General features: G+C 37.9%; 1 protein-coding gene across 7 annotated transcripts in view; it reads left to right on the top strand.

Moving 5' to 3' along the window:
• Window positions 1–14,309, top strand: part of Unc5d (unc-5 netrin receptor D) — a 548,490-nt gene that overhangs the window by 301,036 nt on the left and 233,145 nt on the right. For all 7 annotated transcript variants that reach the window (XM_036209478.1, XM_036209477.1, XM_036209476.1 and 4 more), the window contains exon 2: window positions 10,200–10,418. In XM_036209478.1, the coding sequence (XP_036065371.1) occupies window positions 10,200–10,418 (219 nt within the window). The remainder of the gene's footprint in view (window positions 1–10,199; window positions 10,419–14,309) is intronic.

Raw genomic sequence — 14,309 nt, 5'->3', positions numbered from 1 at the left:
AATTGTTGTTAGATGTTTTACTCTTTAATGTAGTATGTAGTCAAGAGTTTATTAAATGATTATTATTTCTTTTACATATTAGTGGAAGTATTAAGGCCACTCCATATAGTTAAAAGGGAAGTTTATTTTGTGGGGTAACTTACAAGTAAAGGGATAGGTAACAGGGTCCAGGGGAGGTGAGGTGTAGTCCAGCGGTGTGTTCTGGAGAACTCTGATCAATCTACCTCCAGCATCCAGCATCCAGTAACCAATAGAGCTGGCACATCCAGATCTCAGGTCTTAAGAGCTCCTGTCTGGCCCCACCTCATAGGTGTGACAGTTACCATAAGCCTCGATGGGGATAGGACCTCCAGGTCACAATTGGAACCCACTACATTTACATATTAGCTATTATATATCCCATGATTAAAGCTAGTGAGAATGAAGAAAACTTGGTATTATGATTCAGTTGTGGTCTACGAAATTTTATGGTCTTCTTGAAGATAAAGTGAGCAGTATGTCCATTGTTTATACTACTTTATGTTGCAATGATGATGGTCTCAATGTTTCCTCACATTTTCATTTATTTGCTGATTTATAATTTTAAAATCTATTCAACAAACTTCTGCTCAGTCTCAAAGCCATTTGGCCACTGGGGATATAAATAATGAACACCATTCTCACATCCTTTACTTTCACAGAACCTACTGTCTAGACTTGGGGGAGATGCAGTGATACCCATGAACAATTAAAGGGCAGGGTAAAGTACAGTAGAAGGAAAGGAACGTGTGATGTAGCCAATACAGAATTTCTGAAGTTCACGTAGAGTTTCACGTTAAGATGTTCAGCTAAGCTGAGCCTGTGATACATGAACGAGAATTAAGCAAAATAAGGCAAATTAATATTCTGGAAAGAAGGAAAAGTATGCAGACAAGATAGAGATGAAATGTGCTTAAATCCCTCGAAGAACTGAAACATTCTTTATAGTTTTCATTTATTGGAGATTGATTTAGCATTGAGAATCTTTGGGCACAATGAAGGAGATATCAGCAAGAAACCAATCTTGAAAGGCTTGGTCAGTTATGTTGGAAAATAAGAATGTTACCAAAAAGGTGGTAGTGTTTAAAGAAAGGGATGTGTGTCTGAGTTACACTTTTGCACAGTTCATGCTGCTCTGCAGTTTCTATGAGGATGAACAGAGGACCCACAGAAAAGATGAGAGGAGATAATTACTACACCTGGTTACCCAAAGACTATGATGGTGGTGAGCAGGAAGAGAAAAGAAGGGAAGTGAATGGAGAGCTGATGCTAAGTCTGAATGTGCTGTGGGATGTTCTGTATGTCAAATGTGTTGCTCTGATTGGTTAAATAAATAAAGTGCTAATTGGCCATTAGCCAGGCAGGAAGGATAGGGTAGGCAGGACAAGGCGGAGGAGAATTGTGGAAAGTGGAAGGCTGGGTAGAGAGACAGCTGCCAGCCACTGCCATGACAAGGAAGATGTAAGGTACTAGTAAGCCACGAGCCATGTAGCAAAGTTTAGATTAATAAAAATGGGTTAATTTAAGATAGAAGAAGTAGATAACATACAGTTTATAAACAATATAAGTCTCTGTGTGCTTACTTGCTTGGGTCTGAGCGACTGTGGGACTGGCAGGTAAGAGAGATTTGTCTTGACTGTGGGCCAGGCAGGAAAACTCTACCTACATGGATGATGCTTGGGAGAGAGAATCACTACAGTTAGTGATGAATAAAGGGAGGAGCAAAATAGTCAATGATAACCATTTTCTGGAAGTAGCTACATAAATATTGAAAAGTACTCTTGTGTAATTTAGTGTCTTAGAGTAGAAAAAAATTTCAATATAAACTATATCATCAAATATTAGCTACCATACTTGATTTTGCTAAAATGTTTTAGATGATTATTTTCTGGGCAAATTTTCTCAATATCTACTATAACTATGCTTTGTATCACACCATCAGAAGGGTGGTTCTGTGAAATTTGGAAATTTCTTTGTCATTTGTTTATAGAGAGAAGTTTGAAATGGCTCTGAATCTTGGAAGTCTTTGACAAATGACCTTAACCCTGGGTTTTAGATGGCTTAGATAAAATGTAGATTTTATCTAAGGACATCCACTACTTTCTTTTTCTCACATCTATGTGGCATGCAAAACATTCTGTTGAACCATGTTGCAGCCACTTCACCCTGGAGTTAATTTTCAAATGCTGGGACTCAGTGGTCACCATCTGAGTGTGTGTGATATGAGCTGACCTCTGGTGGAAGCAGATTTATTTCAATAGGAATTTGGTATTTGTTCCTTACACTTCAGCTTTTTCCCTTTGCTTCTTTTTGTCATTATAAGATTGAAAGTCCCTGCTGCATTAGAGCACAGAATATAAAGCACAAAGCTCTCCTTGAAAGGTAATTTTCCAAGAACAAATAAATATATATATATAAGAATGCTGTTGATTGTTTGGTTTTCTGTCATTCAATGTTGCATTAAAACAACATTTTTCCCATAACTATGAATGGCCTCTCTCTTAAAATCTGGCAGATATAAATGCAACACAGCAATATTTTGAAAGTAAAACCTTCCCCCAAACCCCATTAGGTTTTCAGATGAAGTTGCATACTAGTCAGATGCACACAGCAATGCACAAACAATGTTGACCATTGGAGAGAAGAGTAACCAGTTAATGTATTTTCTCACCTTTCTTCTGTTTACTTAAGTGATGATGATTCTTACAAACCACTTGATCTTATTATTTTTCTTTATTTTCATTAAGGCAGATTCATTTACTCCATCCTTGATTCATGGAATGTACTTTTCTAAATAATATTGTTAGCATTCTTATTGTTGTTCTGCAATTTTTTTTTTCTCAGTAGCCTCCCCCTGTCAACTATAAGGTCACTGTAAGAAGTTACATGTCTTGATTTGAATCCTCAGAACCTAGACGGTGGTTTGATCTTGATAGGAATGCCAATAGATGTCCTTTGAAGAACTATGTTTTTGAATAAATTAAGGGTAGTGTGCTGATTAGGGAATTACAACTATACCTTTATAAACTCTAAATTTGAATTTCTTATATTAGGAACTGATAAATGGCCTTATAACATCCTTATACTTTGCAGAGTTGAAGATCTCTTCAATGAACCAATATGTTGGGCTGGCAGTCTTTGAGATTAGCTACAATGCAAAGCAGAAGCCACATAGATGCACTTACTCACATTGTTCCCACTTTTATTAGATCCTAAGAAGAAGGCAGGCTGGTTTAGGAATTAAAAACTAAAAGTTAGGAACAGCAGTCTGTGACTGGAGCAATGGCTCAGTGGTAAGCACACTTGCTGCTCTTCAGAGAAACTGGGACCACTCAGAATCATCTGTTACTCCAGTTCCAGGGGATCTGATGCCCTCGTTTGACCTCCACAAACATTAGGCACAAATATGGTATACTTTCATGCATGTAAGCAAAACACTCATACACATAAAATGAAAGTAAACTGATCTTTTAAAAAGTAATGTGGATTGGGGCCTAGGAGAAGTCATTCATAAATTGCACTAAATATTTAGTATGTAAAATTCTAGCTGTCTCTATCTGCTTAGCCATGTGAAAACAAGTCACATTTGCATAAACAGAAGAGAAAACCCAGCCCTATTATGTCATCTTTTGGATTATGTAACCTGGTATCCCTAGTATGGTTTTCTGCTCTGGTTTGCATATTGTCAAGGTCCAAAATACTTGCAGACCATGAAGAGAATTTAAAGTTCATCCTAAGGTAGTTTGCTTTCATTTGAAAATTTCAGAGAAGGGGAGGTCTTGCCCTTATAAAATCTCTTATTTATTGTTTGCCTAGGGAAGTCAATAGTTTTGAGATCTGACCAATAGGATATCCATTGTGCTTATCAAGAATTTGCAAGGCTCCTATGAGCCTGGTGGGTTGTGACATTGTGTATTTATTAAATGCTTTACAGTGTATTTTCAGAGTTTTTGTCTTAAAATAATTATATTGATGTGTATACATGTAAGTAGCAAAAGGTAAGAAAATTGTATAAGCAATAATATTATAAAGACTCTGAGATTAAAACTGAAATATGGTTTACAAAGGAAACTGAAATACTATTTACAAAATTCAAAGATAAACATCCAGATACATTCAGGAATTGACATCAAGGGATTATAATTTTAATGATCTTCCCTTTTCCTGCTGATGGTTATGATAAAAGTGAATGAAGTGGGGCTGGAGAGATGACTCAGTTGTTGAGAGCACTGTCTACTTCTGCAGAGGACCTGAGTTTATTTCCCTACACCCACCTGGTGACCCCCAACCATCTGTAATTCCAGAGGGTCCTATGCCTTCTTCTGGCCCCCATAGCACAAAAGATGCAAACAGTGCAAAAACATGCATGCAGGCAAAACACCTACACATGTAAAGTAAACGTTTTGTGGTTTAAAGAGTAATTGAAGTAACACATAGTATTTATGTAACATTTAATCATTTATAAGATTTCATATATATATAAAATCATCCCATTTTTGCCTTTGAAGAACATGTTTAAGAAGGAGAAAACAGAACCTCAGCCAGATTACTCCTTTGATGTCAGAGTTACCCAGATGTGACTGGGTGACTTCATCCTAAAGTCCTTTTGGTGGTCTCATTGCTCATTTCACTTTGGAACTAATACCAATATGGTATAAAAATAAGCATGCTTTAGGTATAGAAAAGAAAAATATGAAATATATTTAAATGGAATGCCCTTTCAAGGAAAAGGAACAGTAACAGTTTAGAATTTCTCCAACTTCACAAAACTCTATTTGACTTATAATCTATAGAATTATTTTTTTGATGTCCTGTGTTTGATCAGTCCCAATTTGTGATACCTGTGGCCAGATGTGTGTTCAATTCCATTACTTTAGGACAGGGTGTCATGTAGCTCTGGCTGGCTTCAAACTCATCATTTCACTAAGGATAGCTTTAAACTTCTGATGTTCTAGACTCTCCCTCCCCAGGGCTTGAATAACAGATGTGTGCTAACACACACAAACTCAGTCCATATGGTACCACGGATCAAGACCAGGGCTTCACGCTTTATGAATGTTTGGCAAGCATTACAACATGACTGTATCTTAAGACCCCATTCCATTATTAATGATACAACCAACACACGAAAGCATCAAATAGCTAATAGTATTGCCTTTGTCCCCACCCTTTTCTGAGGTTTACCAGCTTTTGACAATACTCCCTATGTTTTAATTGGAACTTTATTCTTAAATATTCCTGCTTAAAAAGGCACATTTGTCTCCAGATGATAAATTGGAAATCTTTTCCTTATGTTATTCTCACAGGGTGGGGTGTGTGTTTGTGTGTGTAAATGTGTGTGATGACAGGGGTAGAATCCAAGGTCTCACCTGTGTTGAGCTCTTGTCATTAGCTACACCCCAGCTCCTTACTGCATTATCTCTAGGTTTGGTGAGGATAACTCATAAGTTGAATAAATTTGGGTAGTTACTTGCTTTCCCCTTGAATTATTATTTTTTTCTTATAACCTTCTCTCAACTGTGTCCATAACAGCTGTCCTCACTCTCACTTCCTGATCAACTGACAGGATATGTGTCATAGTTGGTAAGGGACACACAGATGATGTCTGTTTTCATATCCTCTTCTTTAGATTGTGTAAATTATGTACAATCCTCCTACGGCTGGCAAACACTAAATGACAATATGAGACCAAACTGAAATGGGATTATTATTGGTTGGAGCTGGATTCCTGAGTCCATCTTCTGCATCCATCATTTTCTGGCTTGTATGACCTTAGACAAGACATTCATGACAAGTGGTCTTTCATATGCAAATTGGAGTAAAACTGTTGTGATATATTTGATTGCACTGTGTGAAGATGTGTCACTGTGATTAATTTAATAAAAAGCTAAATGGCCAATAGCTAGGCAGGAGTTATAGCAAGGACTTCTGGTCAGAGAGAGCTCTAGGGAGAAGAAAGGCAGAGTCACCAGCCAGATGGAGATGAAGCAGGATGGGCATTACAGAGTAAAGGTATCTGAGCCACAGGAAAGATTGTTGATTAATAAAAACTAGTTAATTTAAGTTATACGAGCTAGCCAAAAACAAGCCTAAGCTATCAACTGAGCTTCCATAATTAATAATAAGTTTCTGTGTCGTGATTTGGGAACTGGCTGTCGAGACAGAGAAAGACTGGCTATGGTAATCCTATCCCACTGGGGAGATCTGTCATGAAGGCTCAGTGATTAGCACTGAAGAGGCTTACACCATCACCTGTAATCACACAGTAAACAGGTCTCATTTTTACCTTCTACTCACATAGTTTCCAAGTTTCTTAGCTTACCAGAACAGATAACAAAATAATGACTCAGTAGCTTTCAAAATGCTGTCTTCTGTTTCTGGGGGTGATGTCTGCTAGTGCTGGAGGAGCTGTCAGCCATTTCTCTTCAGACCTGTGTTCCTCTTTGATTTTCCTTGTGGCCCTCCCCACAGGGAGCCAAGGGAGAAGAGCTGTTGAGAACCACATCTTTTATCAGAGAAATAAGGGGTTTTTCAGAAGTTTCTGTCTGTGGCTCTTTGGCTAGACCAGTGTCTTACCATGCGAGTGTTCAAGCTTGTCAACAGAGCAGCTTGACTTCCAGCATTTACCACAAAAACCAGGATGTTGAGGAAAGCCATTGGCTGGCATTGGTTACCAGTGTTTAACATGTCAGATCTTAACATTTTTATCTGACACACACACACACACACACACACACACACACACAAATGGTACATGTACCAAGATTGCAAGTAGATGTACTTTGAAGCACAAATGCTTCCAATCTGTTTCCATAGAACTATTTACTAAATTAAATGACCCATTCCAGTCTCCCACAGAACAAAATCAATAAACTTCAAAGACCCTAAAATAATTCCCACTTCCTTTCATGTTGCTCATCATTTTCTTCCCTTCCCTAGCTTTGTGTGTGCATATGTGGATGGTTGTGTGCATGAGTGTGCAAGCTTGGATGTATGCAAATGTGAGTGCATTGCATTTATGCCTGCACGTAGAGATCATTAGTCACTCATGCATTATCCCTAAGGAGCTGTCTACCTTGTTTCTCGAGACAGGGTTCCTCAGAGGACCCTGGAACTCACTATTTTAAGGCCAGCTATCCAGAGATCTACATGAAATCTGCCTCCTGAGCAAATTAATAATGTGTAGTACTTTTAGGTGGGTTCTAGGCATGAAACTCAAATCCTCACACTTGCAAAGCAAGTATTTTATCAACTGATATATCTCACCAGCCTCTTCTCTGTTTCTTGAAGAATCACCTGGTGAGTTTCTAAAAAAAAAAAAAAAATGTATTCCAAACTTCTAGTAGTGCTGACCAGGAGGGTTGTCTGTGGATCTGGGGAGGATCTGCTTGTGTTGGTCTGAGAAGGCAGGCAGACAGGCAGCTGGGACACCAAGCCATCTACTGGAAGATGTTAACATGGCAGTTTCTTCTTGTCTAAGGACAGAACCCGATAAAGTGAGGAAATGATATTGGAGATGGTGAGGGTCATTCAAAGGTCAGGCAAGGTCAAAGAGCACACCCAGCTCTCGATACAATGCAAGCAGAGAAAGGGGAAGAGGGCAATAGCTTAGACTCCACTATCATTCACTTCAAATATTTATTGAAGCATGCTGGTAAATGGTAAAAATATACAAATCTATACTTGTGATCTCTCAAGTATAGATCTCTAATTGCTTCTCTTACAAATCAATTGTTTTATTTTGTGTATTCAAGGATCCTGGTTTTTTTTTTCTTTTTCTATGTAGTGCATGAATTGAGCAATGCTTCAGTAATAACTGAGATTAAATATTACAGCCTGCCTCCTTTTCTGTCTCCTCTAAACATTAAGATCCACTGATTCTTAAAGGAATCTGTGCATAGCCAGAACATTTACCCTCAGGCTGCTTCATGTACTCCCCTGCTCCCTATCTCTGATGAAGGCTCAACTGGTTTCTTTATCTAAAGGGCATCTATGAAAATGGAAGGAAGGAAACTTAATAGGTTTTAGATCTCCCTATGTTTTGTGTGTTGGATATTTAAAACTTGATTTATTTTATAATCTCCTGCCTTTGTTTTTTGACATTTCACAAGTGTATTCTCAATATTTGCTTAGCATTTGTAACATCTCCAGCTACTCTCGTACAGTTCCTTCAGATACTCATACATTGTGAGCAGGCAAAAACACATTGGTGCAAATGTATCTCTCTGTCTATTCATTCACGCTCCCACCCTAGCTGGGGGAATGCTGTGTGTTCTTATCAATTATCCTTTCATGAGCAATAAATTACTTTGAACAGAGCTCAAGCCCCTTGTGGGAATGTGAGCATTTGATGTCCATATAAAATCTTTTAATGCCTTTATCATTTCCTCTAATGTATGGATTTACAAAAGCCTATGGGGACTTGGTATTTATTGAAAATGGAAATTGGCATGAGAAGTCAGTAATAAAGTAAATTAATATATGATCTATTTTATGAAGACCATTGTACATATAATTTAATACAACACACACACACACACACACACACACACACACACACACACACACACACCGTCTGATATTCTGTTCTGGAAAGGCTCTCTCCACCTGTGATGTAATATATATATAAAATCAGTGACTTTATTGTAATTTTGTGAAATAAAATTCTTGCTCCCTTTTTAATACTTATTTTATGATTTTTAAAAATTATTTCTAATTGCTCACATAGAAATTAGCCCATCCTTTTCAGCTGCATTGGAAAGCTTATAGTATCTTAAACTCTTTATTAAAAGCTGCCTTCCCCCCCTTAAGTTGACATATTTAGCAGAAAATAGTCATGTTTAAGAAAATCAGCCTATTATTATTTTTTATTTATCTCAGTGGCAAACTCATATGTTCCCGTGGCAAGGAGTCACTTTCATAAATCACGGTCCTCTGCATCCTTATGTAAAAGAATTCCTGAGGTACAGGCCACTCTGTACCTTTTAAAATATATTTGTGGGGGATTGAGAATTTGTATATGTTCATAAAACAGAACATTAGTTATGCTTGCCTCTAACAATGCTTACTGATTTTAGTTTTAACTTAAATATGAATAATGATATGTAGCTCTGCTCAAAATTGATGACATGGGGAAGTACAGGCTAGACTGTGAGAGGCTCATCCTTCACTTGATGCTTTCCTAGAGGTTGGATCTGATAAGGGAGACAGTTCTTGCTAGTCCTCAATTTCATTCTAAAGACCCTGTTGGCCTCCAGCCTCTTCCAGTGAAGACTGGGCCTTAGTATTGGGACTGTTTCCCTTTGTTCTTATGTTGGATTGCCCTTTGGAAGCCCGGAGATCATCTCATCCTGTCATAACCTGCTCGGTAGGCACTTACACCTGACATTCATCTTGTGTTGCTTGCCTCAGACTTAAGTCCACACTAAATGTAGGGATGAGACAGGAGAACAGTCTTTACTGTTGCTTTCCCTAGAAGTGCGTGAGAATGCCCTAAAGTTAGTGAAGAGCCATATCTATGTGTTCTCTGAAGAGACGTCATTATCACTTCTCAGTTATTTTCATGATTTGCTTCATCTGTCAGTCTTGTTAGTACAATATGTACTCCCCTGATACAGCATTATGGGGAGGACAGAGAATGAATAGAATGGAGACTCCCCCATATTAAAATGTGGTAAGTTGGTAAGTTACCAAAAAGTACTATGCAAACCAGCAGTTTCATATGTAAACCAAGCAAGGAGTTGGAACTTTGAGAAATTAGTACCCTCCACCCTCATTCACATATGCTGGAAAACCACATGTACACTCTGTTTTCTTCCAAGGTTTAAGGCAGTTTGCAATCCTCACTGACTATGAGATAACCAACCCTTTAATGGGATAACTTACAGCTTCTTGTCTCAGTTCTTTCCTTAGACCCTCAGATTCTAATGGAATTTTGGAATTCTCACATTCATGTTTTTATTTGTTCAGCAATATGTAGGTGCATCCACCCCCCCTCCCCAGGTTCCATTTTTTGCTAGACCGACTTTTAGAAGATAACCCCTTAAGCAGATCATACAATCATGCTGTATCGACAGTGTTTCAGCTCCGATTTCTTTTAAGCTGGTGTGGATTCATCATTGTGATCTGATGTGTAAACCCTGGCTGCAAGCTGTGTTCTGATGTCCTCTTCAATTTTCCAGGAGCCGACAATGGTGAAGTTCTTCCAGACTCTATCCCTTCTGCCCCTGGAACACTGCCTCATTTCATAGAGGAGCCTGAAGATGCCTACATCATCAAGAGCAATCCAATTGCACTCAGATGCAAAGCCAGGCCAGCCATGCAGATTTTCTTCAAGTGCAATGGAGAGTGGGTCCATCAGAATGAGCACGTCTCAGAGGAAAGTCTGGACGAGAGCTCAGGTAAGAGGTGAAGCAAACAGAAGAAAGGCACCCACCCAAGGCACCTCCTCAGATCCTCACCTTGTTACTTAAATGGTGGGGAGGGGGAGCTTAAGAAACCTGCCATCCCCTTATGTGGATGAAGTTAACATGAATGACATCATCTTAGGCATTTAAGACAAATGATCTCATCTTTCAGGGACCTGACAGCTCCCTTTGTTGTTTATTCCAGAATAGTTCAGGGCCATTTTTCATGTTCTGCATAACTTCAAACATTCTATGAAGGTAATATTCCCATTAGAAATAAAACCAGACAGTTGCTGTTTCCATTTTACAAATTCTAAATAATTTTGAGACAAATATTAAATCTTTCATCAAAGCCACTTTAAGCAGCATAATTTCAATCACTTTTATCTTTCCTCCTGGATGTTACTCTAGTGTCCTTATTCCTCCACAGCTGGTGGCTTCTGAATTTTTTTTCTGAAGTTGTTTTGATTGTTCAATAGTGATATATCCAGGACTAGAGCAAAGCACTCTGATGGGCTTTCAATATGAGTAGATTTTTAGGACCATCTTTATTAGTATGGCTAATTTTGCTGATAAATGATGAGAATATGACCACACTCATCTAAGGTTTACTGAGTACTCAAGCTAGGGGGCCTTATCTAGAGAGGCATTATTTCAGTATTTACAATCATTTTTTTGGGGTACATAAGATTATTGACTTCTAACAGATAAGGAATTGGAGGCTCAAAGAGTCTTAAATATGAATTAAGTGTTTGCATTAGGTCTCAGTATAATATTTTTTGATAAGAACATTCAAATATTTTTAAAAGTTTAGATTTAATTATTTTCTTTTATTTGAATGTTTTATGTACAAGTATGTATGCATACCATGTGCATGCTGGTTACCTAGTAGGTCAGAAGAGGGCACCAGATCCTCTGAAGCTGGAGTTAAGGATGGTTGTGAATCACCATGTGGGTGTTGAGAACCAAACCTGGGTCCTCTGCAAGAGCAATAAGCAGTATTAACCACTGAGCCATCTCTCTGCACACTATCAGAGATTTCTTTTGCCTGCTCTTGAGACTCTTTTCCACCGATTGGATTGCCTTATCCAGCCTCAGTATGCTGGCTTTTGCCTTGTCATATTTAGTCTTGTTTTGTGGTGTTTGGTTGTTGTCTCTTGGAAGCCTGCTCTTTTCTGAAAGGAAATGGAGCGGCATGGATCTGGGGAAGAGGGTAGGTGAGGGAGGATGCTAGAAAGAGTAGGAGTGGAAATTGTAGTTGGGATGTACTGTATGAGAGAAGAATCTATTTTTAATTGTAATAAAAAATAAATTAATGATGAGTTAAATATAAACATACATTTTTGAAAAAGTTGGTTTTATATTTCTGCATATGACAAAAAGTCATACATGCTTTTGAACTTTATTTCCTCTTCAAACAAGTTTAAGCTTGTACTGACCCTATATTATTCTTTTTTATGAGTTCTGATTTGGTCAGTTAACCATATATTAGATTTTGAGTAAGTCAGAAAGCCTTGGTATAATTAGAAAGTTTCAAATGTGCTCATTGTGTTAAATGTAATGCTGATGGTCAGTGCATTTTAAATATTTTAGAATATTTAGTGATAGGAAAGATATAGCTCAGATGGGTGTTCTGTAAACATATGGAAAGGACAAGACAAATATTCCAACAATACAGTGTAAATGAAGTTTAAATGTTTTAAGAGAGGTATATAGCATTATGGATTCCAGGAATCCCACTGGGAATTTTATGGAAGGGACATTGCTTATCCAAATAGGCATCACTGATGATGTACTCTATAAAGGTATAAAGCATCTTTATGCTGTAAAGGTCATTATCATTAGCCAATGGACAAAAGCTTCATGTGTGCACAGTAAGAAATTTAGTTTGTTTGAAATGTAATTTTGCTGGTGTAGGAGAATGGCAGCAGATCGAGAATGCGATCAGTGAGGTGGAAGGCCTCAAAGGCCATTGGAGGAGATCTGCACTTGGGTAGATGTGTTAGTGGTCGTGATTATGTTGCAGTGCAGAAGTGTAGTGACTAGAATGTAGTTTCCAGGACTAATCCTGCAGAAAGGTTGGGAATGGCAAAGAAAAGCAAAAATGAGGAAATTTGGAGACCTAGATAACTTGAGTAAGGAAAGAGAAGTCAGATGTTTAAGAAGGAATTGGATGCTCAGTATAATAATCAGTTTAGTAGCTATGAATTTAGGAATATTTAATAACACAGGACATCAGAGATGATTGGATAAATAAATGCATGGAGACAGATTAATATCAATTAACCTTTTGCTAGGAGAGTGGTATAATTAGTCCAAATTACATTGACAGGGAGAATAATCCAGAGATAGTTGTTGGGACAAGCACAATTTGAAATGCTTATGTGTTCCAGTAAAGAGATAGAGGTTTGAGTGTTGACAGAGTTCAGAGGCACATGGGTACATTGGGCAGTTACCAGTAAAGAATGAAGGTATAGAGATGGAGGAGTTGTCAAGGCATAAGGCTGTGTGAATAAGAAAAGCATCTAGGAGCTTGTCATCAGAATCCAGAGGGAAGGAGAACCCTATCTGACAGAGAATTAACTGGAGTATGCAGAATTCCCAGGTAAAAGAGGAGGTTGCTCAAAATGATGTTAAGGAAATATTCTGTCAATACTGGAAAAGGACAAATGAAAACATGCATACACACACACACACACACACACACACACACACACACGAGAGAGAGAGAGAGAGAGAGAGAGAGAGAGAGAGAGAGAGAGAGAGAGAGAGAGAGAGAGAAGGTAGGGAAGGGAATGAAAGAAGAAGGAGGAAGTATTCTCATGCAATTAACTTAATTAACTTTGGATAAAGGGATTAAAAGTACAAAATTCTGGCTGGTGCAGAAGTACCAGAAATGTTGTACATTCTTATTCTTTTGGGATAAGATGAGAGTAGAAGGTGAACACTGCCTGCCTTGGATGAATGTCTCAAGACCACGGCATGTTTGGTGGAATTCTGGGATGTAATAGAGGAACAGTGGGACATCTCAGGAATCATGTAACAGGTTTATACTTAAATGTCTGGAACCAAGAGATACAGGTAGTTTGTGACATAACTAGATATAAATGCTGTGTTCATTTCCAGCATATTATTCAACACTATGAGCAATTTCCCCTACACATTCATATGTTCTTCCAATCAAAATATTTACAAGTTCTCTTTATGATATTAGGGTGAATTCCATACACGAGTTATAGTTCTCCATCATGAATGTGCTCAGGGTTTTGTCCACCAAGAGTAAAGCATCATATATATTTACTAGGATTTGGTATTTCTGACCCTTTCTATGATCTCTTTGAGGGCCATTTCTTATTCTACATCAAATTTTTTATATTCTTAGTCAAAATTTCCAGAATTGTGAGTATAGTTTCCTTGAAACAGAGATTTATCATAATCAAAGTTATGGGAAAATATACTTATGTTTCCTATTTTGAATTCCCAAGCTTTGGGATGTATAAGGCCTTGTTAGATAAGCTTGCTGGTAATGGTTGAGACATAGGCAATATAGACCTTGTTTAGAATGAGAATTTTGCAGGAGAACACTAAGATATGGGAACATTAACAGGAGTACACCCAGCACATAAATGGTGCCCTACAAATGTCAATGAACTATGAAACATTGTTATGTCAGATGAGACCTCAAATGCTAGCATCCCAATGGGGCTGTATGACACATTCTAATGTATTCATTCCCTACATTGGATAAACTGCTCCAAATGTAAGGAGAATGTTGTCAAATGATCAGCCATTTTTATACCATTGCTTAGAAATCTTATATCTATCCTAATTTTAAACAGCCCTTTGGTAAATATAGCAAGCTAATTTAATAATCCACCCTTTTGT

The sequence above is a fragment of the Onychomys torridus genome, chromosome 17, assembly GCF_903995425.1.
Source record: "Onychomys torridus chromosome 17, mOncTor1.1, whole genome shotgun sequence".
Classification (NCBI taxonomy): domain Eukaryota; kingdom Metazoa; phylum Chordata; class Mammalia; order Rodentia; family Cricetidae; genus Onychomys; species Onychomys torridus.
Note: the sequence above shows the minus strand (reverse complement) of the source record. Positions and strands in the feature narration are given on the sequence as shown.